We start from the raw sequence: 27596 nt of genomic DNA on the forward strand, positions 1-27596 counted from the left end.
CGCACGTGCATTGCCCACTTTATAAGGTGCGCACGAGCACGGCATTTACTGATTTCCTGTAGCTGCGGATAGCGATGGCAATTCTGAAGCAAAAAGTGGCTCTTACACTTTTGCATGCATGTCCAATCTCAAAAACAGGTCGGTATCCAGCGACGGGAAGGTAAGGCTTCAAACGGCAATTACATAACATGAAAGATCTCCCTGCTCCATAGAATGTTCGTGTTTCTAACAGTCCCAGCTGCTGATCTGCCCCTTAGACTGGCAAAGTTCGAACTTTGTGGAATCAACTATCAAATTCAGACTCTTGTTGCAGGGTTTATACTTGGTCGAATTTCCTTCATTTCCTGCACCTACTGCCTATGCAGGTTCTAGTCTTACCCCCCCCTTTTTGTGGCTAAAGCCTGCCCCGGATAAACTTCTTCCATTCTTAACCACCGCATTCACATGCATGTAGTGTTCGGTAACAGTTGACCCATGTATAAAGTAAAGGTCTTTGGGCTCTTTTTACCGAAAATTAGATTTCGGCATTTGGTTCTTGTGCCCTAGTCCCACGTCAGAAGCTTGTCTATATCATTAGCCCGCATATCAAAGGCTGTCATCTCCATTAGGTGTGATCTCAATTGTCTCGGATGAAAGGAAATTAAAAATCCAAAGCACGATCATTTGATAGCTGCGATGAGCTTCATCGCAAGGGAGCTGGTGGGCGCGGCATGGGACAGCAACAATAACAGCCAGGATCCTCATCCTATAGACGATGCGCAACTCCAACAAATAAACTCGCTTACAACGCGCAATGCGTTAAACATCGACCCTCTGAGCTCAGTAGCTCGTAATGGCCTCATCGCCATCTCGATACTCGCAGTGATCTCCCTATTAGCAACGTTCGGGCTTCTCAGCTTCATCACATACCGCTTCATCTTCTGGCAAAAATACTACAAACGCAGCCTTACCACCAATCAGTACATTGTCCTCATTTACAACCTGATTCTGGCGGATTTTCTGCAGGCGTTGGGTTTCGTTTTGTGTTTTTGTTGGGTCTCACAAGATGCTCTCAAGACTGGCTCAGCGGCTTGTGTCCTACAAGCATTGTTAATTCAGGCCGGTGATCCCGGAAGTGGTCTCTTTGTCTTGACTATCGCTGCTCATACATTTCTACTCGTTACTTCGGGAAGATTAGTGCCTCATAAGTGGTTCGCTGCTGGCGTCGTGGGAGTATGGGTGTTCCTGGCCATCCTGGTCATTATTCCAGTTGCTTCTCACGGAACGGGTGTTTTTACCCCTTCAGGAGTATGGGTGAGTTTTCCCCATTAACCATTAGCTACACTCAGGTGAACTAACATCAAATCCTTCAGTGCTGGATCGACTCCGCATACGAAGACTACCGCCTTTACACTCACTACATTTGGATTTTCATGGCCGAATTCGGCACCGTCGTTCTCTACGCCGTCATGTTCTTCCAACTCCGCCGGCAGATGGCTGCCTCATCGATTCTCGCCGGAAGCCAGATGGAGAGCCTCAAACGTCTTCGTCGCGTCGTCAGCTACATGGTTATCTACCCTGTCGCATACGTCATCCTGTCACTTCCCCTCGCAGCCGGGCGAATGATGAGCGCACAAGGAAAGACGCCTAGTACGGCATACTTTTGCGTTGCAGGAGCCATGATGACAAGCTCCGGGTTTGTGGATGTGTTGTTGTACACGCTTACTCGTCGCAACTTGATCATCTACTCTGAAGTGAGCGCCCACCGCGGGAACTACGACAATATGGGCAGTCAAAGCAACTCGAAACGGAAAACGAGTCGCTTGATGTTGGGTACCAAGGGAATATCCACAATGACTACAACCATCACCAGTCACATTGACAATACTGGCGAAGGAGGTGGATTTCGTCGAACCCGAGTTGCTCCTGATCATGAAACGATATACTCCACCGATTCGCAGGACAACAATACGTCGACCGACAACATCGTCCAGAAGGATGTTGAGCTTGCCGAGTTGGGCAAGGTCTATCAAAAGACCACGATTGAAGTTACGAGTGAGCCTGCTCCTTACCATCCTCAAAAATCTCGAAATTCCGGTCATGCAGAGGATGGTCGGAGTTGGTGATTATACTTTCATTTTAAGATTTCTCTTATATTTATTTAATAATGCATTTGTATTTATTAAGGCTTCGTCGAGACTGCGCGGGCCTGACATGAACTTTTACGATCGAATCACTAAACAATCAATCCCATCTATACTCGCACTCATTTACCGTCTCCGCGATTATTCAATAAGATAGCTACGATTCTTCAATATCACATTCGTAGACTTACAACTCGACCTTCAGGGGAGACACTAGGTATCTGATTGCTCCAGACGACATGGGTCTGAAGTTATATTCCGACATCATATAAGTACTGTTCGCTGATCTGATAAGTCGCTCTATGTTCGCATCTGCGTGCGAGTAACAAAGATGTAGACCATCAATATCCATTATTCAGGTACAACAGCATTCTAGCATCGATACTAAGAAGAAGAATTTCAGACTGGAGAGAATCTTATGAGTAGTTTAGGGCTGACTTGTCGAGCTGCCGGCCGAAATTGATAATATTAAAAAGGTGTCATTCTCCAAATTCTGCAATTGCGATGCATCATTGGCCGCATGGCGCAACGGTAGCGGTATGTAAAATAATCTCGCTATTTTTAAGTCTCTAGACTAATTTCCTCATCAGCGTCAGATTCCAGTCAACCATCACCTGGGGTATCCTGAAGGTTAAGTGTTCAAATCACTTTGTGGTCATATCCTTTTTTTCGCCTACTTTATTAGGCATAAAGTCTTCAATCTGAGATGCTCATACCTCGATGGTGCGCAGTTTTTTTTCTTTTCTTTTTCTGGGATAAGGTTAGAGATCGGACGGAATTGCTGCTATCGTTCGGACGAAGTTTAGGCGATCGGTCATTGTGTGGTCACGTGTTATATATAGGCTTGTAAGAAGCGGTCTTCATCACATCAAGTACGACAAACATTGCGAATATTTTTACGAGTAGTGACAAGTATTGCAGTAAAAAATATATTTATACATTCACAACAAATAGAATATGCAACGCTTGCTATAATCAAATGGGGTACTCGATAAAAAAGCATCATCAAAAATCATCATATAGTGTATATACATGCAATCATCGCCATCGACCAGCAGATGGCTTTGATGCAGACGTGGACCAAACAGTATAAATCTTTCTAATCTCTTTAGGGTCGTAGGAGGCGACGTCGTGGAAGTCGGCCGACTCGAAATGGTCGTTGTCGAGGCCACAAGCGGGTGTTGAAGGAACCGTTGAGGCGCGATTGGGATCTGTCCATTGGCCGTCTCGGGCGCCGAGTTCGGGGATCTTGAGATCCATAATGCACGCCGCGAAGGATTGGCGGCGGTTGCTTCTGGCGCTCATTCCGGTTGTTGGTCTGGATGGTGAGGATGTTGGGGCCGCTGCGAGATCGGGAGGACTTGTATCGTCGTCTCTGCTGGTAGATGTGTTGCTGTGGTTCCACATGCTTAACAACTTCCGATCAAATGCTGCAGGCTGACTGAGGTGCTTTCGCTTGCGTGTAGCCTTGATGGGTAGTGGTGACAAAAGGCCAGACTCTGCGCGGTCCTGGAGCCGAGCAGACCCAATACTGCCATCAGAAGCCACATTCAAAGCTTTGATGGCAACATCCATACTCGGCCTTGTCTTCGAGGTGTTTGTATCAATGTCAAAAATACGAGCCTCGCCAGATGCTCCAAATGCCCATACCCGAGCTCCGCCATTCGAAGTTTGGACTGAAAATTCGACGACCCTGTCCATACGTCCGATTTCCTTGCCGTAAATCTTCAATGGCCAGAGCATAGCTGTTGGTCGGTAGCTTACTCGCAACAAAAACTCCCAATCACCATTCTGGTTCTGTGCTAGACTGCCGCGGCGCTTCGAGTTGCGTTCATTGTCAAGGAACCAGTCGCGTGCCAAATCACTGTCACCCATAACGTTATCACCCTGAAGTTGTCGTTCTCGTCGGAGGACGTTGTACACATCAACGGGCACGGTGTACAGGACAATGCGATCCTGATAAGCAGCCACAATACGAAGACCCCGGCTCAAATCAGACCCCACCGCAAAAATCGTTGGAATGCGATCTTCTGTAGAATCCAATCCGTGATCTGAAGGAGGTATACAGATCATCGCACGAGTCAAATTTGTCGGTCCGCCAATTGGAGCATCAGATCCGATGCAAAGGTAACCTGTGACAGGTTCTATAAACAAAATATGTAGGCCGTCGTTAACCGGCATGGCCCGATAATGATGACAGTGCGTCGCCTTTACCAGACTCAAACGACCATTCTTCCGTGGAGTCCAGTGGGTGAATGAGTTGACCCGAGAAGATAGATGAAACTGGCAGACAACATCTTCACCGTTAGCTGCACGATGGCACTGACATCCCGAAGCACCGGGGCCGGCTAGTGATGAAATCAGTCGCAATTTAGATGCTTCGTCAATTTCGACACGACTGGGTAAAAAGTGCAAGACCTCTGCTGGCTGAGAAAGTGGAAACATCTTTCTAGAGTCCTCCTGTGTCTTTTCATCAACCCAGTGCAGCTCAATACCAGAACCGCACCCAAACGCCACACACCGACGACCAGGGCAGATTGATACACTGCGAGGAGGATCCTCCACGGAACAGATATCATGAAAGTACTTTCTTGGTGCTCGGGTTAGACGATTCATCGTGCGACGAGTGGAAACAGTACGAGGGGCCATCGGCGGTCGCCCAGTTGTGGTAACTTGCTCAATTATCGCACTAGAAGCAATGGCATCTCTGAATTCATCCATCTTTCTGGCGTGTTCGGCAGGAATATCCTCTCTGATTGTGGAGCGCTTGCGCAGAAAGGGAGATGCCTGCTCTGCAGAATGAATCGGGACTCCCTTGATATCGCAGATCATGCCGACACGTCCTCGCAACAATGCAGCGATCACGAACTTTGGTGTACTAGTATCGATAGTAGCAGACAAGACTTCGTAAGGACAGCCGATGCTTGATACGGGTAGAATGTCGAGGTCGTTGTCTCCCAATATCAAGTCTGATGGGGTGGTCTCTGCTATACGAGGAGGTAATGAGTCGCCTCGCTTTCGGTTACCAAGGTAATACACATAGATCATACATCCTGTAGCAACCAAGACATAGTGCCCACATGTACTAACGCTGAATTTGATCGAACGAGAAAAGGCCGGGTCTCGCAGCGCAGCTGTAAGTCTCGGCGCAGAGCCATTAAACATGTCTCGTGACAATCCCGGAGACTCTTTTGGCAATGATTCACGCGACAACTGTCCAAAATCAACGACACCTGTCGGCAAGAATCCACTCTTCTCGACGTTGACCTTCCGGCCAGACAGAACACACTCGGTGGAAAATCGCTTGCTCAATCGCCAAACCAGACTTTCCTCAACACCGTCGACAGGCTGATATGTTTGGCAGTCCCGCCGCCATGCATCCCACCAGCCAGCCCTTTTCAACATACCCTCAAGAAGCTTTTCTTGCAAACTCGCGCGCATCCATTGCGAGCATGTTCGTCGAGCGTTATCGAAATCTCGAGGACTTAGCAGGGCGTATATCTGGAATAATATCTCTGGAGGTGTCCTGTTTGCTGCCGGAATCTGCTTCCAGGTATTGCCAGTCTGGCTTATGCTTCGCCATTCTGCGTCCGACGACGTCCCACTTACTGAAAGATCTGGACTGGAACTGCCTGGAGATGAGACGTCGTTGTCAGATAGAGTCGTATCTTCCGAGATACATGGCGATGATGAGAGATATTCGCCGAAAAGGTGACTTTTCGACTGAAGAGGCGTGGTCGCTCGATGATCAGAAGAATTTAATGCAATAATATCGGCTGAGCTCTCGACACTTTGTGGCTCAATGGCGAGTTCTGGAAAAGGTTCGGTTGCCGGATCCCAGTCATCTGACCAATGCAAGGGCTTCTGGGGTAAACTGCCCGAGGTTGACTGACTGCTGGACCCTGACCACCAAGAAGGCGCCATTGGTGCAGTGTGAGAGCTGCCAGACATAATACTGTGCGATGCGTGAAAATGCCTGCGCTCTGATGGACGTCCTCTAATATATAAAAGATATATACTATAATTAGGCGATAAGACCGAGAGAGACCCAATAAATGGAACCCCCCTGGAACGGGAATACGTTGGAGACAATGAATTGCACCGAACCGGGGTCTAGAAGTACACTTCGAGGTCGAGACCAAATGAGGCGTTCCGAGTCGTAGTAAAGAATTGAATTCGAAAACCGGAATCACAAACGCTATGTGTATGCACAAGGGACCACCCAAGGGCCAAGTTTAACCCGGAGAAGATTGAAGAATCAAAAGCAAGATCCAGCGGTGAGCTGTCATTTGCATTTCCAAGTCAGACTGATGCTTGTTGTCCCTGACGAGAAATTTGAGTTGTTCCAATCTATAATCAGCCCATTCAGACTAGCTACCAAAATCAGCAGGTCACGCGCAACATGGAGGCGGGCGATGGGCGGAACGATGGTGTTAGTGCTAGACTCGTCCGGTGGCGTCGAATGAGTTTCGTAGGCTTAATGAAGAAGTGTATGGAGGTGGGAGTAAGCGTAAATCAATAACATAACATAACATACGTAACAGACAGAGAATAAAAGAGCAAGAGAATGTATTTAAACCTTTGAAGCTGAGACGGGCAAGATATGCACGACGTATGAAAATAGACGATCACTTACTAACTACCAACCACGATATGGACGCCCCTCTCGCGAAAAGTCTGACGCGAACCGGACCATGAAACGGGTTGAAAAGAGTGGACCCATTTCGATTAATCATTATCATCAGCAGCCAAGTAAAGAGCAAGGTGCTCTCTGAATGGCTGGGTCACAAAAGTGATTCCGTTCGATGACCGTGGTCCGGCTGACGTCGATACGGTTAGCCACTATGTGCTCCGGAGGTATGAGACTATGAAAAAACTGGGGACTCGCGCAACGAGGGCGATGGGATCCGATTAGGAGTGGATCGATGCCTCAATCAGCCAGGAGTTGGGCATGCTACTCACGCTACTGGGGGAGCCAGAGGCAAAAGCGGAGCCGGCACGAAAATGAGCATCCATGGCGCTAGACGAGTCGGGAATTGACGTGCATTGAACGGAGAGCGGCATACTCATTGTACAGACGTACGTAGAGTAGTGAAGTTCAAAGATGTGGCTTGGTAGGAGTATGGAGGCTTGTGTAGGGGGKAGATACTAGGTAGGAGTTGAGATTGTGGTTGTTCACTGTTACACAGCAAGGGCGACGAGCAAGGAAAGCGACTGGCGGCAGTCGCGCATCTAGAAGATTGCCTAATTCATCAGGTGTCTACGCTAGGGCCTGTGATCTCATCTCTTGGTCTTAGTTCTCTTACACTAGTTCATACTCACCGTCTCTTCTTTTAACCATCTACTATGGAGTAATACATTATCAGAGTCTAGATTCCATGCGAGGGCGCATGGATTCAGACATCCGAGGAATGCGGCCAACGGGTATGATGCCGAATGCAGACCACCACCGAGTCTTTTCATCACCACTATTAAGTTCTTAACGACATGCGTTTATCTCATGATAGAATCGAAATAATCGTTCGGGTACTCGATTCTCCACGAATTCACCTCGACGATCATCGCGGATCTCACGTCAGCGGGGGACAACTAGTACACAGTCCGGAGTACACCCTTCCAGAAAACGATCATTCAACCTACCCTAGAGAGGCTATTCCGCACCTATAGGCGTACACCCCTGCGTATACTGCAGTAGTCGCACGCTCAGTGGATACCGCCGCAACGGATGTCTGGCTTACTGTATGACGATTGCCAGCGCATGGACTGGAGCTTGGGCTCAGGACATATGCAGTCTAATTTATGCGATGCGATGCGATGCAGATGGGTTGTGTATGTATTTGCTGGCATTTGCCCTCCCCTTGGCTGATAGCACGTACTAATCGATTGGCTCCTCCGGCTTTCGCAACAAAAAAAATGCTAGATGCATACACATCGAATGGCATGATGCTCAGGATAATTGCCACCCGGCAAATCATTCATGATCTCCGAACATTCTCACATGGCGCAACGAACTGTCTATCTCGTGGCATTCGACTATCGAACTGAAACATTCGTATCAACTTAAGAGGCGGCGACTCAATTTAAAGTCTAAGCAAGGATCTATTCTCGTAAATAAGCTGCTGTACATTCCTGAACCCTCGATGCGTCCAAGTTCTATCTATTATTACAGTTAAGGGTCACTCAGGAATGTTTCGTTTCAGCTCCTAATGTACTGCAAGTCTGCAAGGCATACTCACGCTTCCTTGCTCGTATAGAGTTCTAGTGTTGAGAAGACATACCGCCGCTTTCCTGTCCCAAGGCTTAAGCAAAAGCCGATTGGAATGTGGCGGGACGGGCCTCGCCTCTTTTGTTCGCTGGATTAGGGTTATGACGGATTTCGGACTCGTGGCATGGTATGCTATGTAACTAAGCCATGTGCATGGTAGCCATACTTACCGAGAAAAATCCCGACTGATCATGTCATGTAAGTCATCTATCCAACTTATTCATTTCAAATCATCCATCACATTATTCTCAGTAAATCGAAATAATTATCTAGTCATCGCTGGGAAACGAAAGGCATGGTTCAGTGGTATCTCGTCAAAACAATTCACAAAACAGATGAAACAAACAGAAATGCAAATAGATAGAAACGAAAACACAATAGCCACAGTCCATAAAAATATGCGTACATCCATGATGAGAATAAAGAAATCGAGCATGCGGTAATTCCATGCGTTATGTATATATGTATATGGTTAAACCTCACCTATGTGCGCCTCTTCAACCGCACTGGGTCTAATCACAATCGACCCATCACTACGCGGCACCCACGCCCCGTCGAGCGGAATGGTCAGATTTGGATTGACATATTTCTTGAGCCTGAGACCAATCTCGCGTCCACCGATGAGGATGGGGAGAGCGTCGCGGTCCAAACCTGATAGTGGCGAGAGGAGAGGCGGTGGGCTCACGGAGTCATCTGAATTGTTGCCGTTGGTGCGGTCTGGTCGGTCTTGGTCGATGCTTCGCAGAGCAATGAATTTCATCAGGGGCTCGTATGTGTATGCGAAGAAATATGTGAACCAGACTGTTGCGCCCAAAAGAGGGACGAGTAACAGTGATCGCGCGATCAGTTTGCGAAGAGCAAGAACACCGATCATTGCAACTTGGAAAACTACCAAACCCAAAAACACGCGACTGCAGATCATTGGCCAGGCGCGGCCGGTTGAGTGTTGTTGGTGGTCCATTGCGTATAAGAGTTGGTATTTGTAAATAAAGTGTCCAAGAAAAAAGTATATCAATCCACAGAGACAGATGAGCCATGAGCTGGGAAAGACACTGTACACGACGCAAATGATGAATATGAAGATTGTTTGCGGGATAGTAAATCCGTAGCTGAATTTCGGAGGCGTGGACAGTTCGGCGTAATCGCGAGGTGTTTTGGCGTACAAGACATTAATAGGGTATAAAGCGACACTTCCAAACTCCAACAGTCGGAAGGGGAACAATCCTAGACCTTGGAGGATGATCAGGTTGATGTAGAATTTAGACAAATTCTCCAAAGACGTTGCCAAGGCAGATGCGATAGTCGCTGCGTCTTTGAATGCATTCTGCAGATTTTGGAAGAAACCGTAGAAATTCGATGCGGATCCGAGCACGGTGAAGAGGAAGAAGAGGTTGAAGAAGGTGAAGAAGAAGTTTTTCGAGATGACGGACAGTTCCAAGTCGCCTCTAGAAGTCATGCCTTGAAGACTTGAAAGCCCTATGAAAATGATTAGCATCGGAGAATAACAAACAGAGAGAAGCACTTACAGGCGTAAAGATAAGGCACCGCCACAGTCAACAAAGAGATTGTAATGGTAGGCAATCCAGTTCGAACAAGAGAGTCAATAATCGGATGTCTCGCAAGCAAATCAGCAAGACCAGGAATAGCCTTGTGAAGCGTGTTCAGATCCAACAAAGACGCAATGGGTACTAGCAGAACAGACCAGAAAATGGTCAAGAAGCTAATGACAACCGTAATGAGCCAGGACCGGGATATCCGACTCGAACGCGCAAGATATGTGTTCTTCCATATCACGTCTGCAGGAGCGGGCGCAAGACTAGGTACTAGCTGAGTAGGATGCGGGTCAATGATTGTCTGGACGACCAACTGACATGCAGAAATCGTTTCCATCGTGACAAAAGCGAGATCAGTGGCTGGGTAGTCTTTCTGGCGAGCGGCAAGTATTCTCTCATCGACACGACGTAGTTTCTCCTCGAAGTAATCAATCGAGTCCACATTCTTGTAACGTAATTTGAATGAGCCGTACCACAATCGATGAGTTGGTCGTTTCTTGTCTTCAGTTCGAACCGGAACACGCCCATCATCACTTCCAAGTAGCTGCGAATGCTCCGTAGCCTCGGATTGCACACTGGGCGAGCGATTGCGCGAACCTCGGATCAATGGCAATGTATCGTTGTATCTCCTTTTTTGCTTGTAGCCAAGATGCCTCGTATATGCTCGTTCAAGCGGCTTCAGAATCTTCTTCCGTTCTTCCATCAACAGATCCAGCTCATGCCACTGACGACACAACGTGACGGCTTCCACTTTCCCAATATGGAGATCTTCGATAATTTCTTGAATCTTCTCTTCTGAGCGCAATTCATTTGGAACGCCCGACAGTCGAAATGTGCGATCGGTAGTCGACGTTTGACTGCCAAGGTACTTCTGACGTACCCGGATAATCTTGTTGGTTTCTTGAATGAGCAGATATATGGCGATACCGGTAAATACGTAGGGAAATATCACGTAGATCCATAGATAAGTCGGGTCTCCTTTGAATTTCTTATTTCCGTTTCCGAGCAATATGTCCCTCGCGAAGAGTGATTGTCCGTCGTCGTCATTGTCATCGTCATCATGGTCCCAGCCTGGAACACCCCATTGACCGGCATATTTTAGATGTAATGGCATAATTATAAGCGTAGCGAATGCGAAGGTAGCCGAGAGAAATTTGGTAGCGAACTTGAAGAACGAAAGTAACTGAGAACATTGTATTAGCAAAACGTCATACCCATCATTGAGTACGACAACATACAACATAAGCATCCAATCCGGCAGATTCTAGCACCTCCTCATCCGTTATCCTGTATATCACGGGTATCCAACCGAAAAAGCTATCTGGCAGTTCGGGTAGGAAGGAGGCCGCATTCCGTCGTTTTCTCCGTGCGGCATACAGCTCTGTCCATTTTGGCCGGAGAAGCTAGCACGACATCAGCCATATGACATATAGCTCGAGTGAAAAGTATACATACACAAAACGAGAAAAATGCACTCAAACCCAAAATCCCACTGATAACGAGCTGCGTTGCCAGGTCTCGACCTCCATTCGCTTGACTGCCCCAGTCTATTTGATGGTCTCCGGGAGCTGTGGAACTTGCTATGACCGCGAACTGGATCGGCGTGGGCATACTGGAGGTAGCTGACATCTTGGTCGGGGCTCGAAGGTGCGCAACGATATAAATGAAATCTTATTGACAAGGCATGTGTATGTTTGCTGTCGCGCTTCTGACGATCGTATCCGCCGGCAAGACCGGATTGAAAGGGACGCGGTGTATCAGGCGCAGTGAGTATTACTAATGTATAAATCAGAAACAAACAGTAAGTATAGAAGAATGAGCAAATAGCATGTCGCTCAGATGAGTAAATAGTTGTTGGGATCAAAACATTAAGAGTCAACTGCCCCATTTGGGTTTTCTTTGCGCCATGACGAAACCGACCCGGCCATGTGCGCTATGCCGAGTTTGTCTTAGCCTACTCTCCTTATTTTCTAAGCTTATTTTCTCAAATGGAACAATCAACACAAACAAACATCAAAAGGTCAATCCATTATCATGTCCATTCGTTGTCTATGGACCAAACTCCAATTTTTATAGCGTCTCCTTCATCCGAGATCAAATGATATCGCCAACAAACATGAACATTTTCCCGACTTAAGTCAAAACATATCTAGGTGTAGAAACCGCGCTCGACATTAGTTACCGTTGGCAGCGGCCACTTTTTGACGCTTCTGAACAGCCTGCGCCAGGTTCTCGAGAACTAACTCGGTATCTTCCCAGTTGATACACGCGTCGGTAATACTGACACCGTACTTCAGACCGGACTTGCCTTCTGGAGGAACCTTTTGGTTGCCTATACCTGGGTTAGCTAATGACGCGCAGTGGAAGAACGCAACTAACCCTCATTGATGTTACTCTCAATCATGACTCCCATGATAGCAGTCTCACCAGCAGCAATCTGCTCAGCAAGAACCTCGGCCACCTTGGGCTGATTCTTGTGGTTCTTCAACGAATTACCATGTGAGCAGTCCACCATGAGACGAGGTGTCAAGCCCTTCTTGGTCAGATTCTCCTTTGCCTCGGCGATACTGGCAGCGTCATAGTTTGTTCCCTTGGTGCCACCACGGAGAATCACAAAGCAGTCGTCGTTACCATCCGTGCCGACAATAGCGACCACACCTGGTTTCGTCACGGACAGGAAGTGGTGGGGATGCCTGACGGCGCCGATGGCATCGATAGCCACACCCAGCGAACCGTCGGTACCGTTCTTGAATCCGACGGGGAACGATAATCCTGAAGCGAGTTCACGGTGGACCTGAGATTCGGTGGTACGAGCACCCACGGCTCCGAGGGATAAGCAGTCGGCGGTATACTGCGGGGAGATGGTATCCAGCATTTCACTGGCTATCGGCATACCCTTGCCAGTCAAATCGACAAAGAGCTGTCGCGACAAGCGCAAACCCTTGTTGATTTTGAAACTGCCATCGATATCCGGGTCATTGATCAGGCCCTTCCAGCCGACAGTTGTGCGGGGCTTTTCGAGGTAAGAGCGCATGACAATAAGCAGTGTATCTTGGTATTTCTCTTTGAGTTTGAGCAGGCGATCGCAGTATTCGAGAGCCATTTCGGGGTCGTGAATGGAGCAAGGGCCGATGATTACGAGCAGACGATTCAGCGGGTCTGTGCCCTTGACGACGGCGGCGGCATCTTTTCGACCTTGGAGAACGGTCTTTCTGGATTTTTCGGAGAGGGAAATCTCATGTTGAAGGAGGTTGGGAGGTGTGAGGGGGTTGTAGCCGCGAACTGCTCAATCAGTTTTTTTTTCTTGTGTGGCGGTATCGGACATACGTACTGCGATGGTCTTCCAAGCTGTCGACGTTCCCCAGGTTGGGATTATCTATGAAGAACTAGACAAGTTAGCTTAACAATTTGAAATTGCCATTGAGTAATTCTATGAGGATCAATACCGGAGCGGAATCCATTGTGTGAGTGTGTGTTGATTGAGAGTTGTGTAAAGAGAGCAGAGTTGACTCACCGGCATCCTGGCTCGACTAAGAAATAATGCGGGGGATATCTTTTTTCCTCCAGCCCGACGGCTCGCTTCCAGCAATGACGTAGAACTCGCTTCTCTTTTCTCTTTTCTTGCTCACTTGATATTTACTCGGATTCTATTTGATGAATGGATGAATTGCACAGACTGGAAGTTTCAATTCCTTCCAGTCCAAGGCCGGATTGTCGACTCTAGAGAACGTATAGCCCCTGTTATGCGCCGGTGAGATTCGTGCTTTCGGAGTCTCTTCGGCGCTGCACTCGGTCCATGTATTCCATGTGCAACAAAGAGACCGAATCGAATCTTTGGCCACGAACACCGAAGTCACCTCGAATGGGATTCTTACTGACTCACTTCATGCTACCATTGAGAAAACAAGACTACATGTACGTACTACACTCGGCAGTACGTGACTTGCATATCTCCATGGTCTAGCATAAGCAGTGAGCACTAGCTGGCGAACCGATTCCCCCTGTTGGCGACATTCTGGCTWCTTGTCCCGCCACTGCCTGCCTTTCATCGGAGACTATCGGTGTCTCATTGTGTGTACGAAGTCCCATCAATTGATACTACGTCCGCTTTGTTCCATTGAGACTTGGATGTTCGTCCATGGTCCGAAGTACTCGGTTTCTGAGGACTCCGGCATCGGATGTCAACCTGATTGCCTCGTACTGAATGTGCAGCCGACGAGATGTTTTCCTTACCTGGTCATGATCTGCTTTCATCTAGCAGAATACACAAAGTAAGGACCAACATTGAAGATCGGAAGTTGATACGCTATTACCAACAATGACTGGATAGTAACCAATCAATAACTAGAAAGGGTTGGATAGTTTCATCGCTCTCCCCGCTTCCACAACTGACACTGTAACAGTAATGGAAACAAGCTGTACATAATGAAAGCCCTCCCAATCGAACTCCTCCAACAAATATGCTCCGTCCTCTGTCCTCATTGCGTAAACATTAACACCAATGACCAGCCCTCATGCCGCCACGCGCTAGCATCTCTCTCTCGCACAAGCCATCTTCTCCGCGCCGTCGCGCAACCATTCCTCTTCCATCGCCTAAAACTACACACCGGATCAACATGCAAATTTCTACGCCTACTCTATGAGCGACCGCACTTGGCTTCAAGCGTCAAACAACTCCTCCCCCTGAGACACGAATTATTCTTCGATGGCTCCAAGGAAGATATCCAAATCCTTAGGCGGGCCGCGCGGGAGTTACTTCTTGACGTAGACGGTGACCCAAACTTTGAGCAATCGTATGGAGATCATGACGAAAAACACTTTCTGACCGAGCTCGCGATTGCGTTGTTGCCGAATTTAGAGGCGTGCGTGATGGAGATTGAGTATGACCTTCCAGATGAGAATCTTGTAACTACCAATCGTTTTTTGGCTAGTCGATTCAAACGGCTTGCGACAACAGATCAGCAGAAGCCGGGACTGCCAAAACTTCGTACCTTGCGTTTTGCGAAGGAAGGCTATCAGGCATTCAATCTTGCCACGCCGGGGATTGCGGTGTTATTGAATGCGGCGCCGAATTTGGAACGGTTGGTGTTTGATGGGACGCATGGAGTTGAGAAGCTATATCAGGGATGGCCTGGAAATATTGAGCTTATGGCTCCCGCACTACGGAATTTGAGGGTATTGTCTATCACGTATACGGGGCTGGGGAATGCCGAGGATGATTTTGAGTTTAGACTATTGAGACGGCTTGTGCAGCTATGTACGCGGTTGGAGACGTTTCGATTTCGTGGCGAGGGTCCGTTTTCGTGGGATTTGGATGGACGGCATTTGCCGCCGTCGAAGTTTCTGGAGGCGCTTGAGCCTGTAAGAGAAAGGTTGAAAGTTCTTGATTTTGATCTCCCGAAATCAGATCATCCCGGCCCACTGGATGACTGGACCTTGACTCGCCAGTCTTTTACTTCGTTTACGCGCTTGGAGTCTTTGCATCTGGACGGGTTCATGTTTTGTCATCACTTTGTAGATGTCGTGATGAAGCGGAGTCCGAGGGCTAGTACGACATGTCTGACTGATATCCTGCCGCCGACGGTACGGTTCTTGTCGGTGATGCTTGTGCATAAAGGACGAGTCTGGGATGATCTGTGCCACCTTGGCCGTGTTGCGGACACAGAATTTCCGCAACTAAAAACGGTGACTATTGAAAGAGAAAATGTGCTAGATGGGGTATTGACGCGCGCCATGAGACGTAAAGCGCGAGAGGCATTTGAACAGTCTCGAGTTCGGCTGTCTATTACAAAGGAAAAATGCTATGATGAGGATATGGCATTTGAGGATGTGTACGATTACAATAAGTAATAGCCTGTAGAGACACCCTAATTCGTCATATTCTTCCAAACCTGCCCCAACATACATAAACCTGAAGATACTCATACAACTTTTACCACCAATTCCAACTTTTACCTTACACAGTTCTCATTCTCGGCAGTCTTCCAGTTCAACCATCAGCCTTTTGCAACAACATATCAATGACCTTCTGCCGCTCATTCATATCCCTCTGAAGCTCAGCCACATACTCCAAGCGGATAGCATCGACTTTTTCCTTATGTAAACGAGTCATCTCATCAGTCACTTTCGCGAGCTTCGCTTCTAGATGTGAGCTTGCAGCAAGCGGGACGCTACGCAGGAAGATGCCGTTTTTCTGAGTGAGAAATTGTGCGAATGTCTGGACAGGGGATACGGTTAGTCTATGGTTCTGAGTTGGGTGGCAGCATATGGCATGAAGACCGTATTCAGATGATCATAGAACGGAGGAAATATACCTGGTTTTCGTTGAGCAACTGAGTGGCAAAGGCATTGCTACTCTGTGCACCTTGGGGCGCAAGAATGTTAGCGGAATTCTGATACTGAGTGCCGTCGATACTACTAGCTGCAATCTCTGGAGTCATCGAAGCCCGAGCGTGCTCTTGCTGAATCCTGGATTCGATGTGCTGACGACTTCTGTCCTTTGCTTGTTTCACACTTGCAAGACCGTTATGAATCTGAACTTCAACGCGGTGCATGGGACTAATGCTGGCTTGCTTGGTGGTAGACGCGTCTACTTGCTTCTGTGAGGTCTTTGCTGGGGTCTGACGAGGGCGTTTGGACACTTGAAACAATGAAGTTTCACTTTCGCTAGACTCGTTCTCTTCGGTCTGCTCTGTGTATGGAGTTTTGCGAGTTCGTTTGCGAGTCCTTGTAGTTGTAGTCTCCTGAGTGGATGGTGCGGTACTGGGGGATTGCTCGAATGCAGTCATTCCTGCTCCTAAATTACTGTGAGTAGGATATATCAAGAAGCTGAGAAGTGGTCTTACTCATGGCCTGACCGGCATTAGGGGCGGGAGTGCTAGAACGCTGAGCCCTAGATGTCGAGGGTGGCTGAGGGGTCTTTGACGGACCACCACCACGCGCTGGCTTGAAGCTCTGAAAGGCTTGCAACAGCTCAGCATGGGTCTGCTGGTTGTTTTGCTTCTCAGGACTGCTTTCTCCTGAATCCATGATGCGTAATTCGCTGGACGACGTGGAAGGAGTTGTGAGAGGGGTTATTTCTGAAATGACGCGTTGACGAGGGGAATGAATGAAAACGACTGGGTTGCGTTGTGTACCAGGTCGAAAAGGAGGAGAGGGTCCATTTAAAAACACATTCTGAGTCACGCTTTGATAGAGAGGAGGCTGGGTCTGAAGAAGACGAAGAAATTGGGGTTGCAATAGATGAGGAGGCGCTGCCTGGAACAGATGAGGAGCTTCGGATAGAACGTATTGAGGGGGAAAGGTTTGAAAAGGATCTAGAGGTCCTGGTTGGACTAGATGAGAATCTCCAGTCTGATATTGTGGAGGAGGTCTAGCCAGGAATGGACGAGGGTGTTGGGTCTGATCTGGGTAAGGGGTTTCATGAATTGGATGATGATGTCCAGTATGAGTAGGAGGTGTGGTCAGAAACAATTGAGAGTGTGCACTTTGTAGAAGATAAGGAGCAATTTGATTTCGCTGACGAACTCCAGTTCCAGAAGGCTGAGGAGCCCAAGTGGAGTTGTCAAACGACCACCCAGGATCAAAAGACATGTCTCTCACATGCCTGTAGGATTCTTGGTAGAAGAGGGCACTAGGGAATTGTTCTAAAGTTGAAAAACTCGAGCAAACGCCCAGGAGTTCTTTCTTATGAGCTACTAGCGGCGTCGGTTTGTTTGTCTACAGGCCACCCAGAAACAGACGGCCCTCAAAAGTGTTTGTGTATGGAACTTCCCTACCCTTCACTACTCCTGAGGATGAATATGGACTGAATGACCTCAACACTAAACATAACTTCATAAAGATCGAGATACAATATCCATGCGCAAGAAAAAATTTAATTTGAGTAGATTACAGTAGACTCTGGCTACTTAAGATATGTGATGGTTTTATATCATCAGCGTATACATGTGGAACGTCCAACATTGCGTTAATTCAGTGAAGGAATGATCTTGATCATCAATCCACACAAACTCATACTTCCATTCCTATATCAACAACACTTTACATACAGCATTTGAAGATCTACAGGTCCGGGGCATGAAGGAAGCATTCGGCTCAGTTCATCCGAGCTGCAAACAAGCCAATGACGTACGGCGATAAGAGCATCCCAGTTATCTCCGTACTTCAACAGCATCTACACCTCTCTCTTCTTAACTAATGTACATATTTGTACATATTTGTATACTCCAAGTTAATAAAATGACCGACTGGTCGACAATCACCATGCACCCCTCGGAAGTAAAACMCCCTCGTCTCCCCCCTCCCCCCGCCGACAGACTCCAACTCGCGCGCAAACCGACATCTACAGACGCAGACCCGAACCTATATCACTCCATCCTGTCTCAACACCACCAACAACCTTCTTCAAATCTCGAAGATAACGATGATAAAGATTTCGAAAAAACAGTTTTGTATCTGGCATACGGCTCAAACCTCTCCTTCGAAAAATTCCGCGGTGACAGAGGGATTAACCCGCTGTCGCAGGTCAATGTGTACGTGCCGGCGCTGAGGCTCACGTTCGATTTGGCTGGGATACCGTACTTGGAGCCTTGTTTCTCGGGGACGCAGTACCGCAGTACCACGAAGGATCGGAATGATGCGTCTAAAACGACGACGGAGCGGTATCGGGATGTGGTTGATGAGAAGGCGACAATCGACACCTCAGAAGATGTCGACCTCGAATCGGGGGATCAAGGACATGGTGGCTATCGCAAAGACCAATGGCACAAACCCCTCATCGGCGTCGTCTACGAAGTCACTCTAACCGACTACGCACACATAATCGCGACAGAAGGCGGCGGGAACGGCTACGTGGACATCGTGACTGAATGTTTCCCATTTCCCGGTGCTGACGACGACAACGAATACAACCCGAATGACCCGACGCCCGACGCGCCGTCTGGAAAACCGTTTATGGCGCATACGTTATTATCGCCGCCCAAATCAGCGCATGGACCGAAGAGCCATGTCGTCAGGCCTGACCCGTCGTATGCACAGCCATCAGCGCGATATCTGAAATTGATAATGGATGGAGCAGAAGAGCTCAATTTTCCGTATGATTATCGCGCGTATTTGGCGTCTATAAGGCCGTATAGAGTTACGACTTCGGGGCAAAAGGTGGGACAATGGATAGCAGTATATATATTGATTCCGTTGTTACAGATATTCATTGTGTTGGGGGAATTGTTTGCGGATGAGGATGGAATTATACCGGCTTGGTTGCAGGCGGKGTTCAATGCGATGCGCGAGTTGATGTGGATGGTATATGATGTAGTAGGTGTGAAAGTGCTGGGGGATGGAGAGAGGAGTGTTGATGATACATAGCTTAAGTCTGATGTAACGTAGGCAGGATATACGTAAATAAATAATCAAGAACAATGAATTGCAAACAGACAAAGGAAATTATCTAAGGTCTCAGATCAAACTAATTTTGTGTCTATGTATACAAGGAGTACAGGTCCACACCCCAAGGTATATCTGCGAAGAGTGGCGTTGTTCTTTTTTCGTCCGTCTTGCGATTTTCGTTTGTCGCCATAAGAAAGCCAACGAGAGAAAAATAACAACATCTAAACGTACAGATACATATTTCGATGACAGCAAGACAGAAGCAAGCCGTCATCATGGGAATAAAGAAATCGTCTAACGGCGCACGGGCGGGTTATAGACAATCTTTCTGGCCTTGATAGCAGCCCACTTGTATCGCTTGACCCACACGCTGATGGCGAACAAACCGGCGGAAAGAGCAAGAGCCTTCATACCCATCTTCTTGCGGTCGTCCATTTCGGGCTCAGCGGCCCAGTTCAAGAACTCGACAACGTCCTTGGCCATTTGGGAGGTGGTGGCGGGAGTGCCGTCTTCGTATTCGACCAGGCCGTCAAAGAGAACASGAGCCATAGCAATACCTACGGAAAATCAGCAAGTAATATCGACACAGAGTGGGCATACATACCGGTACCGGGGAAGTAGGGGTTGAAATTCAAGCCCTCCTGGACAGAAGCACCCGCAGGGGGCTCATCAGGGTAACCGGTAAGAAGAGAGAAGATATAGTTGCAGCCACCGTGACGGGCCTTGACAATCAAGCTGAGATCGGGAGGAAGAGCACCGTTGTTGGCAGCACGAGCGGCCTCGTCGTTCTTGTAGGGAGCGGGCATGTAGTCAGAAAGCTTTCCGGGACGCTTCTCGATTTCGCCCTCGTCATTGGGCTCTGTGTCGTATTCTTGTTCCTCGGCCATGGCCTTCATTTCGTCAACGGTGTGCATGACACCGACAAAGTCACGCCATGGCACACGGGTGAGCGAGTGGCAGCTGGCGCAGACTTCACGGTAGACCTGGAAACCACGGCGGAGACTAACCACGTCAGTTGTCAGTATTGAGTAGACTCTTCGAGGGTCGCTGAGATGGAACATACGCTTGGTGGTCGAAGGTCTTGTTCCATTTGGCATGTTCCCAAGGGTACTGAGTTGCGTGCAATCTGCCGAGGTTGTCAGCCAATCGTATCCAGTAATCTCCTACACTTGTATAACTCACCCCTCCTCAGCAGGGGTCATGGCAAACGCCTGCTGGCCGTACAAGTGGTAGTACCAGGCGGTGGTTGCGATGGTGGCAGCGGTTGCAACGGTAGCGGTCGCAGTCAGATAGAACGGAGAGCTCGCGTTCTCAGCACCGAAGGATGTGGAGGAGGCTCGCTGCATCAATCGTTAGTAATCCATTCCAATAACCCATAACAAATGACAGAAAGCCATTGCAGCCTCATAGACGATCCAATGGCTATCACGACGACGGATGGGGTGGTGTGCGTACCGAGTTCTGACGAAGGCTCTGGMGTGCAGTGGCCCGCGCAGGCGCAGCACGAAGAAGCGAACGAGCCAGCATTGTTGCGTGATTGCTGGAGCCCTCCGATGTGTATACAGAGAAAGAAGCGTAGGGGCCCTGGAGTGGAGGGGAGAGGAATTGGAGAGATGGCCTATGATGGCTTGCGAGGTGAAGTTCCAAGTTGGACGGTCGGAGCTCGGGATGGAATTTGCTTTCGCTGATTACGTGCGCGCTGATTGGTCGAGCGGACGGCTCTAGTCGCCTTACGAAAACACCCGAACTCGTCTCTCCCTTCATCTTATTAATGCTCTTGACATGATAGATACACTAATTGATTGTGCTGTATTGAATGATTATATTTACATGTTATACATTGATATAAGTGATATAAGTTAAACACCCTCTATGTGTGTGGCTGGTATAACCTCAAATTCCCTATCCGATCTCTTTGCAAGTTCTTCCTTGACCCATCCACCAATCAAAGAGGCAGCGTCATAAGGGCTGTCTAAATGATGCTGGAAGAAACCCTGTAAAGCAGACGGAGTAATCTTGTCATCCGGTATCTGGCAAGCAAAATCGGTGGCAAGTTCTTGCAGTTCGTCCATGTCTACCAGAGTCTTAAAGCCTAGGTCAGGTGAGAACATGCGCAGGAACATCTCCCTGCTAGATTGCCGAGTGATATTGCCCAGATAAACCTTCATATCAATGCGACCTGGTCGGGTCAGTGCACTGTCCAATGCCTCTGGTCTATTAGTGGTCATGATGACAATACGGCCTTCCTGTGAACCAACGCCATCTAGAACATTCAACAGTCCGGATAAAGTGCAATTCTGCATTGGCTGTCCTTCTTGCACGGGTTTTGATGCTGCCGAGCGGTCTGTCCATACGGCATCAATATCTTCGAGTAGGACTACACATCTCGGTGGGATATCTTGAAACATCTGCTCTAAATCGGCATCGGTAGCAACACTGGGAATCTTCACTTCGTAGAGGTCAAGACCAAATTCACCCGCAATAGCGAGCGATAGAGACGATTTTCCAGTTCCAGGTGGCCCATAGAAGAGATATCCTCTGCGATAAGGCATGCTTCGTGTCTGATAACGCCGCTGAGTCTTGGGATCCAAATAATTTCGAATATCTGCAAGTAGATCCTGCTTCAGCTGATTATCGAAATGGACAGTTTCCAGTAAGCGAATCGGCTTGCGAGCTTTAGGCTGCCAGGCAAGCCCGTATCGATCCCGTGAATATATAATAACGAAGAATTGAGTCTGCATCTCGGAATAGTCTCGACAAGCCTTTATAAATTCCTTCACAGGGTCTGCAGACCAGCCGAAGCAGCTTATCGTAAGTTCTTCTCCCCCAATACCATCATAGCCTGGATTTGACATGGAGATACTACTGTCACTGGAGCGTACCACAAGAAATGCATTCCCATTGTACCAGAGCCATTTGGTATCCCAATGAGGTAAATAGCGGACAGGGTGTCGAGTTTTCTTCAGTGCTGCGGCCCGATCAATGCCGGAATTCCCGACTTCTGTGAGTCCAGTAAAGTATCGATAATTTCTAGGTCGATTTGCGAGGATCCATTCCACGACGCTCCGATTCAGAGGGTCGCCTCCAGGTACCGTGACTGAAGCGAGAAGAGATTGTCGTACCCAGCTGTAAGTCTCATCCCAGGCACGCCGTAAAAACCTCCAAGCAGTCGGTAATAATCCGGCAATGGCAACAAGAGACCCAATTTGAGTGATATCTAGTTCGGAGAAACGAGACACGACTTGTTTAGCCAAAAGAAGGCCGTTGGAACAAGGGTCCAGTAATGGGTGACTTGCAGCACCTCCGGCATGGATATGAAAGGCCATATCCTTGTGATTGGTCGCAGTCGATGTTGATATAGGTGATCTCAAGGACGCAGAATGTTGCTACCATACATCCTCGATTAGTGTACAGGAACAGAAAGGACAAAATTGTAGCAGCGATTGAAGTGCATATAATGATTAAATATAAAATGGCAATAAAGACAGTAAGAAGAAGAGAAGTAATAATACAATGAGCGACAGAAGACGAAAAGAAAGGCGTTGTACACAGTTCGAGGTTGAGTTATAGACGAAGTCGAAATATTTCTGGCCCGATTTCTTATCGACTTATCGCAGCCCGGACTTATCGGAGCCGCGCCACAGAAACATACATGTTATGTGGTTACATGCGCCACAAAGAGCTGATTACGTATACCACTGTTTGCTTCGTCAGGGAGACAACCACCACAACAGTGTAACCTCAGTGATGACAACCTCGTTTCTGGTGTCACTGTCGTCTCTAGTATATTTTACGCGATAACAGATGCGTCAGCCGATATAAAGGGATCAGACCGTTATGAGATAGCTTCTCCACCATTCCGTGCTGTTCAATGGCAGCCTCAACTATCCCGCTCCATAGCTGAAGCCAACATAGATGGCAGTATATCGCTAAACGACCCCTCTCCTTCACTCCAAATCGTTGGCACAATGTCAAAACCTAAAAAGCCACCCGCATCTCGCGGGCCACCGCGCAGAGATGTTCTGGCGTCTCTCAAAATGGCTTCTATGGAGATTATTGTTCCCGTTTTACCTGCAGGTATGTCGTGTCTCGTGAGCCGGCATCTGCTGTATAGCTAATAGAGGAAAGAATTAATGTCGCAGGTCCTCGATTATGTCGATCCGGTTGATCTCGTACGTGTCGCCCAAACCTCGAAACGCATGCGCGAAATGGTATATGAGGATGCGAGATGGGTTACAAGGTTAAAACGGATAGGTTGCTGGAATGAAGAAGAAGCTAGGCAGCATGCAGAAACCGCAACACCTACAATTCCTGCAGCTGTATACGGGAGACGACGATCAAGCGCTCACAAAAAACCAGCAGACGGGTTCGATACTATACCCACATCATCAGGTGCAACAAAAGAGGCTGAAGGTTCGGTTCAAGAGGACGAGACGCTTGACATTTTGCGGCATATCAAATCGATACGTGGAAAGGCACGCCAGGAATATGGCCGGGTCCATGCCGCGTTGGCACCATTGTATAATGACATCGCAACGAGTGGAGGATCTACAGACAGCTTGGTTTTCAAACGATATACCGACCCAGAAAGCCAGGCTAAAATGCTCGCTCAGATTTTGAAATTTGCTGAAAGCGACACCTCGGACGGATGGGCTCATCGCGAAATACGTCTTCAGGAAGCAATACAGCTGTTTGAGACGGCTGCGATTCGCGAGTTTCGCAATGCATACGAGGCATCTGACATTAACGGCGAAATGCGAAAATATGCCCACGTCTTGTGGTATCTCAATGGCGGACAGTCTGCCATCGATTTTTTCCTTCACCACAATCATATCATCACACGAAAGGGTGAGCTCGGTAGAGTTTCAGACTGTATAGATCCAGAGACTTTGGAAGTTAAAGTGGAGCATACACAAGCATTTTTCACACGATTCGGAGTTGCCTTCAACGAAGAAATCGAGGCCATCAACGGCGCATTTCCAAAAGATCTAGAGGTAACAATGCCTTTTCTCGACAAAGCAAGCGTCAGCGTTTTATCACCTTTTCTGACAAGCCTCTTTGACGAATTACATCGAAGCAACATCGAAAGTTATCTCAAAGCTGTTTCTGGCACATTCGCACAATGTTTGAATCTTTTCACAGATTTGAAAATACCTCTGGCGCCTGGTGTGAGCAAGGAAAACACGATAACCCGTGCCATGGCCCAAATATTTGAGCCTCATTTAGATCTTTACCTCGCGGAAGAGCTCGACTTCTTCCGTAAAGGCTGTGATGCCACCGTCGATGATTGGGATCGACAATTATCCGAACAAGCGGCATCTACAGAATCGTTTCTCATGTCCAATGTGAATCGACAAGCTGCCAAGAACGATTTCCTGACGTCTTTCAAAAAAGTGCTCATGATGCCAGTTACCATTCTACCTCTACCGAGCTTCAACAAGTCTCACAAAGATGGTGGAGATATTTCCGAAGCCGACAACGCAGCGGTACATAACAAGAGTACAGCAAGATTCTCGACGGTGTCTCCAGTCCCTGCTACCTTGTCCTTGTCCGAGGCACCATCCGATGAGTTGGCTGCAAAGGCCGCCTTGATGAATACAAGATTAGAAGGCATCAAATCATTGTTTAGCATAGAGGTTGCTCTTGGCTTAGTTCATGCGGCAAAGACCAGTCTTGAACGCACAATACAATTTGTTAAGCTGGGAGGCGATTGGGGGAATACCGCCAAACAACAATGCGAGGGTATATTTATTTCCTTACTTGAAATCCTCGGTCATCGGCATGTCATTAGAGGAATGAGCAAAGCTGTTGACCATTTATCAAACTATCGACCGCGCGAACAGGGTGAACGAGACAGGAATGGGGTAGAACCTCTAGTGACGTTCTTGGAACTTGTGAACGTCGGCGATCTTATTTTACAAATGATGGATGTCTTCTACGAACAAGAACTTATTGGCGCGAAACTCATCGATCGCAGTGACTTTCTTGACCCGGCGGCAAAAGGCAAGAAGAAATTCGAGCAAAGACTCGATGAATGTGTGGCATCTGGCTTGAATAAGGGCATCGATGTGCTCATGGAGGAAGTAGACTATATTCTCGCCACGAAACAGTTGACAACTGATTATAACCCGGAAGCCGACATTGACGCTGGGCGAAAAGTACCCGATATTGGTGTCAGTGATGCAGCGGTCGGTGTGATTGATGTCGTTTCGTCGCATACTTCCATGCTTATTGGCAGCACGGATAAAAGTACACTTGATGTGTTCAATCAAGAAGTCGGGCTCAGGCTTTTTGCAGCCATTTGCAAGCATCTCAAACGGCAACGGATCAGCGTCGACGGGTCACTCAAACTGATCAGGTATGTATCTTCACTCTGAATCTCTACGGGGAAAGTACTGATCAAGACAGTGATATGAACCATTATTTCAAGTTCGTCCAGAACCTCAAAAATAACGAACTTCTACTCTACTTCAAAGCGCTCCGAGAGCTCTCACAGATCTACCTGGTTGACCCATCCGACGCCAAAGAGCTCGCATCCGTCATTGCCGATAATGACCGATTTTACGGTATTTTCCGTGCCGAAGAGGTCTATGAATTTGCAGAACGGCGAGCAGATTGGTTCCAGGTTCGCCGCGACGTTGAGCGAGCCATGTACGGGCTGGAATGTAATGTGATGTGATTTGATGATGTTGATGTTGATGACGATGGCTAATGCCGCATGTATATATACATATTTCCGCATATAACATATGTCCTAGACGTGATTGGATATGATTCCATCCATGTTGATCTGATTGCTAAGCAGTATTCTTCGCTGAATAACCCTGCGTAATTTCCGCTTATGTGCTATATCCGCATATACACTAGTCAATGATGTCATTAGTTCCATTTCTAGTTTATCCTATCAGCAGCCAACAGCATGTCAGCATTTAGCTTCAATATGTTGTTTTCCCACTACATGCGTAGATGCTATTATTGTTCGAGAGTAGATAGGGTTTGAGCGGGGTTTACGGCGATATTGGCGGAGATACTTGATAAAAATGGCCCCGCGTTGGGAGGATGTATAAGTAGGCGAGATCCCCTCTTCGTTCACTTTCTTGTAAATCATCGAAAATTTCACTACAAATTAATCCACTAATAGAATCATCATCATGCCTCGCGTCCTCGTCACAGGCGGCAGCGGCTTCCTCGGCGGCACTGTAGTCGACACTCTACTTGCTCGCGGCTACTCAGTCGTCACAACGGTACGCTCCACCGAAAAAGCGCAACAAATGCGCCTCGACCGACCACACATCCCTGCCTCTCAACTCGAGTTCGCCATTGTACGCGACATTGCACAGTTGGATGCCTTTGACGACGCCGTGCAACAGAATCCGGCCCTAGATGCGGTCATTCACACCGCTTCCCCGTTCCATTATCGTATCGATGATGTGAAGAGGGATATGCTTGACCCTGCCGTGAATGGAACAGTGGGCGTACTGCAATCAATTAAGAAATATGCCCCATCAGTGAAAAGGGTGGTGATTACGTCTAGTTTTGCGTCTATGTATAACAATCCTAATAAACCTACTGGATCGACGTATAGCGAAAAGGATTGGAATCCCGTGACATGGGAGACTGCCCTTGAGCCTGAGAATGCGGCTGGTCAATCCGGATATCGCACCTCAAAGGCCCTTGCGGAAAAGGCGGCGTGGGAGTTTGTGGAAAAGGAGAAACCGGGCTTTGCGTTGACGGCGATTAMCCCGCCACTCATCTTTGGGCCTGTTGCTGCGAATACTAGTTCGGTGGAAGGCATGAATACGTCCAATGTGCGATTTGTGGAGTTTATTACGGGGAAAGTCAAAGAGAAGTGTCCGCCGACGGGCAGTCTGTTTTGGGTTGATGTGCGAGATGTTGCGTTGGCGCATGTATTGGCTATTGAGAAGGATGCGGCGGCCGGTCAACGTTACTTTGTGGCTGCTGATCCATTTAGTAATGTCGAATTGGTTGATATTATCAGCGAGTCGTTCCCTAAATACAAGGATCAGTTACCGACGGGCGAGGCGTTGAAGTTGGGGAGATATCCGGAAGGGGGACCGCCGTATAAGGTCGATAACTCGAAGTCTGTGAATGAGTTGGGACTCAATTTTAGGACATTGAAGGAAAGTGTTGAGGATACAGTGAAGAGTGTTGAGCGTTTGCTGGAAAAGGCTTGATTTGTATGCCCAAAAAGGGAGCTGAGGCGAGCTCGCTCCTTGTATCACTTCACCTCTAGCCTCGTCCATATAC

The 27596-nt window shown here is 48.0% G+C and overlaps 11 protein-coding genes across 11 annotated transcripts; 5 read left to right on the forward strand and 6 right to left on the reverse strand.

Annotated features, from left to right (window-relative positions):
* Positions 1-675: 675 nt before the first annotated feature.
* Positions 676-2105, forward strand: BHQ10_004231 (uncharacterized protein; the record flags this gene model as incomplete). The annotated part of the gene is made up of 2 exons (XM_040876575.1): positions 676-1293; positions 1353-2105. The coding sequence occupies 2 exons, from the start codon at positions 676-678 to the stop codon at positions 2103-2105; spliced, it is 1371 nt and encodes a 456-aa protein (XP_040732735.1).
* A 1056-nt stretch (positions 2106-3161) lies between these two features.
* On the reverse strand, positions 3162-6047 carry BHQ10_004232 (uncharacterized protein; the record flags this gene model as incomplete). The annotated part of the gene is made up of 1 exon (XM_040876576.1): positions 3162-6047. The coding sequence occupies one exon, from the start codon at positions 6045-6047 to the stop codon at positions 3162-3164; it is 2886 nt and encodes a 961-aa protein (XP_040732736.1).
* A 2813-nt stretch (positions 6048-8860) lies between these two features.
* Positions 8861-11570, reverse strand: BHQ10_004233 (uncharacterized protein; the record flags this gene model as incomplete). The annotated part of the gene is made up of 4 exons (XM_040876577.1): positions 8861-9864; positions 9915-11124; positions 11180-11344; positions 11397-11570. The coding sequence occupies 4 exons, from the start codon at positions 11568-11570 to the stop codon at positions 8861-8863; spliced, it is 2553 nt and encodes an 850-aa protein (XP_040732737.1).
* A 545-nt stretch (positions 11571-12115) lies between these two features.
* Positions 12116-13402, reverse strand: BHQ10_004234 (uncharacterized protein; the record flags this gene model as incomplete). Its single annotated transcript, XM_040876578.1, has 4 exons — positions 12116-12273; positions 12321-13223; positions 13273-13327; positions 13388-13402. The coding sequence occupies 4 exons, from the start codon at positions 13400-13402 to the stop codon at positions 12116-12118; spliced, it is 1131 nt and encodes a 376-aa protein (XP_040732738.1).
* Positions 13403-14366: 964 nt separating this feature from the next.
* On the forward strand, positions 14367-15791 carry BHQ10_004235 (uncharacterized protein; the record flags this gene model as incomplete). Its single annotated transcript, XM_040876579.1, has 1 exon — positions 14367-15791. The coding sequence occupies one exon, from the start codon at positions 14367-14369 to the stop codon at positions 15789-15791; it is 1425 nt and encodes a 474-aa protein (XP_040732739.1).
* Positions 15792-15930: 139 nt separating this feature from the next.
* Positions 15931-16970, reverse strand: BHQ10_004236 (uncharacterized protein; the record flags this gene model as incomplete). Its single annotated transcript, XM_040876580.1, has 3 exons — positions 15931-16188; positions 16256-16737; positions 16787-16970. The coding sequence occupies 3 exons, from the start codon at positions 16968-16970 to the stop codon at positions 15931-15933; spliced, it is 924 nt and encodes a 307-aa protein (XP_040732740.1).
* A 1236-nt stretch (positions 16971-18206) lies between these two features.
* Positions 18207-19307, forward strand: BHQ10_004237 (uncharacterized protein; the record flags this gene model as incomplete). The annotated part of the gene is made up of 1 exon (XM_040876581.1): positions 18207-19307. The coding sequence occupies one exon, from the start codon at positions 18207-18209 to the stop codon at positions 19305-19307; it is 1101 nt and encodes a 366-aa protein (XP_040732741.1).
* A 315-nt stretch (positions 19308-19622) lies between these two features.
* On the reverse strand, positions 19623-21092 carry BHQ10_004238 (uncharacterized protein; the record flags this gene model as incomplete). The annotated part of the gene is made up of 5 exons (XM_040876582.1): positions 19623-19885; positions 19933-20330; positions 20392-20454; positions 20511-20668; positions 20784-21092. 5 exons carry the CDS (start codon positions 21090-21092, stop codon positions 19623-19625), a joined length of 1191 nt encoding a protein of 396 aa, XP_040732742.1.
* Positions 21093-21187: 95 nt separating this feature from the next.
* BHQ10_004239 (uncharacterized protein) lies at positions 21188-22654 on the reverse strand (the record flags this gene model as incomplete). Its single annotated transcript, XM_040876583.1, has 1 exon — positions 21188-22654. The coding sequence occupies one exon, from the start codon at positions 22652-22654 to the stop codon at positions 21188-21190; it is 1467 nt and encodes a 488-aa protein (XP_040732743.1).
* Positions 22655-23296: 642 nt separating this feature from the next.
* BHQ10_004240 (uncharacterized protein) lies at positions 23297-26007 on the forward strand (the record flags this gene model as incomplete). Its single annotated transcript, XM_040876585.1, has 3 exons — positions 23297-23405; positions 23457-25686; positions 25737-26007. 3 exons carry the CDS (start codon positions 23297-23299, stop codon positions 26005-26007), a joined length of 2610 nt encoding a protein of 869 aa, XP_040732744.1.
* A 472-nt stretch (positions 26008-26479) lies between these two features.
* Positions 26480-27523, forward strand: BHQ10_004241 (uncharacterized protein; the record flags this gene model as incomplete). The annotated part of the gene is made up of 1 exon (XM_040876586.1): positions 26480-27523. The coding sequence occupies one exon, from the start codon at positions 26480-26482 to the stop codon at positions 27521-27523; it is 1044 nt and encodes a 347-aa protein (XP_040732745.1).
* Between the last annotated feature and the right edge of the window lie 73 nt (positions 27524-27596).

This window comes from Talaromyces amestolkiae, assembly GCF_001896365.1.
Source record: "Talaromyces amestolkiae strain CIB chromosome Unknown scaffold7.1, whole genome shotgun sequence".
Classification (NCBI taxonomy): Eukaryota; Fungi; Ascomycota; class Eurotiomycetes; order Eurotiales; family Trichocomaceae; genus Talaromyces; species Talaromyces amestolkiae.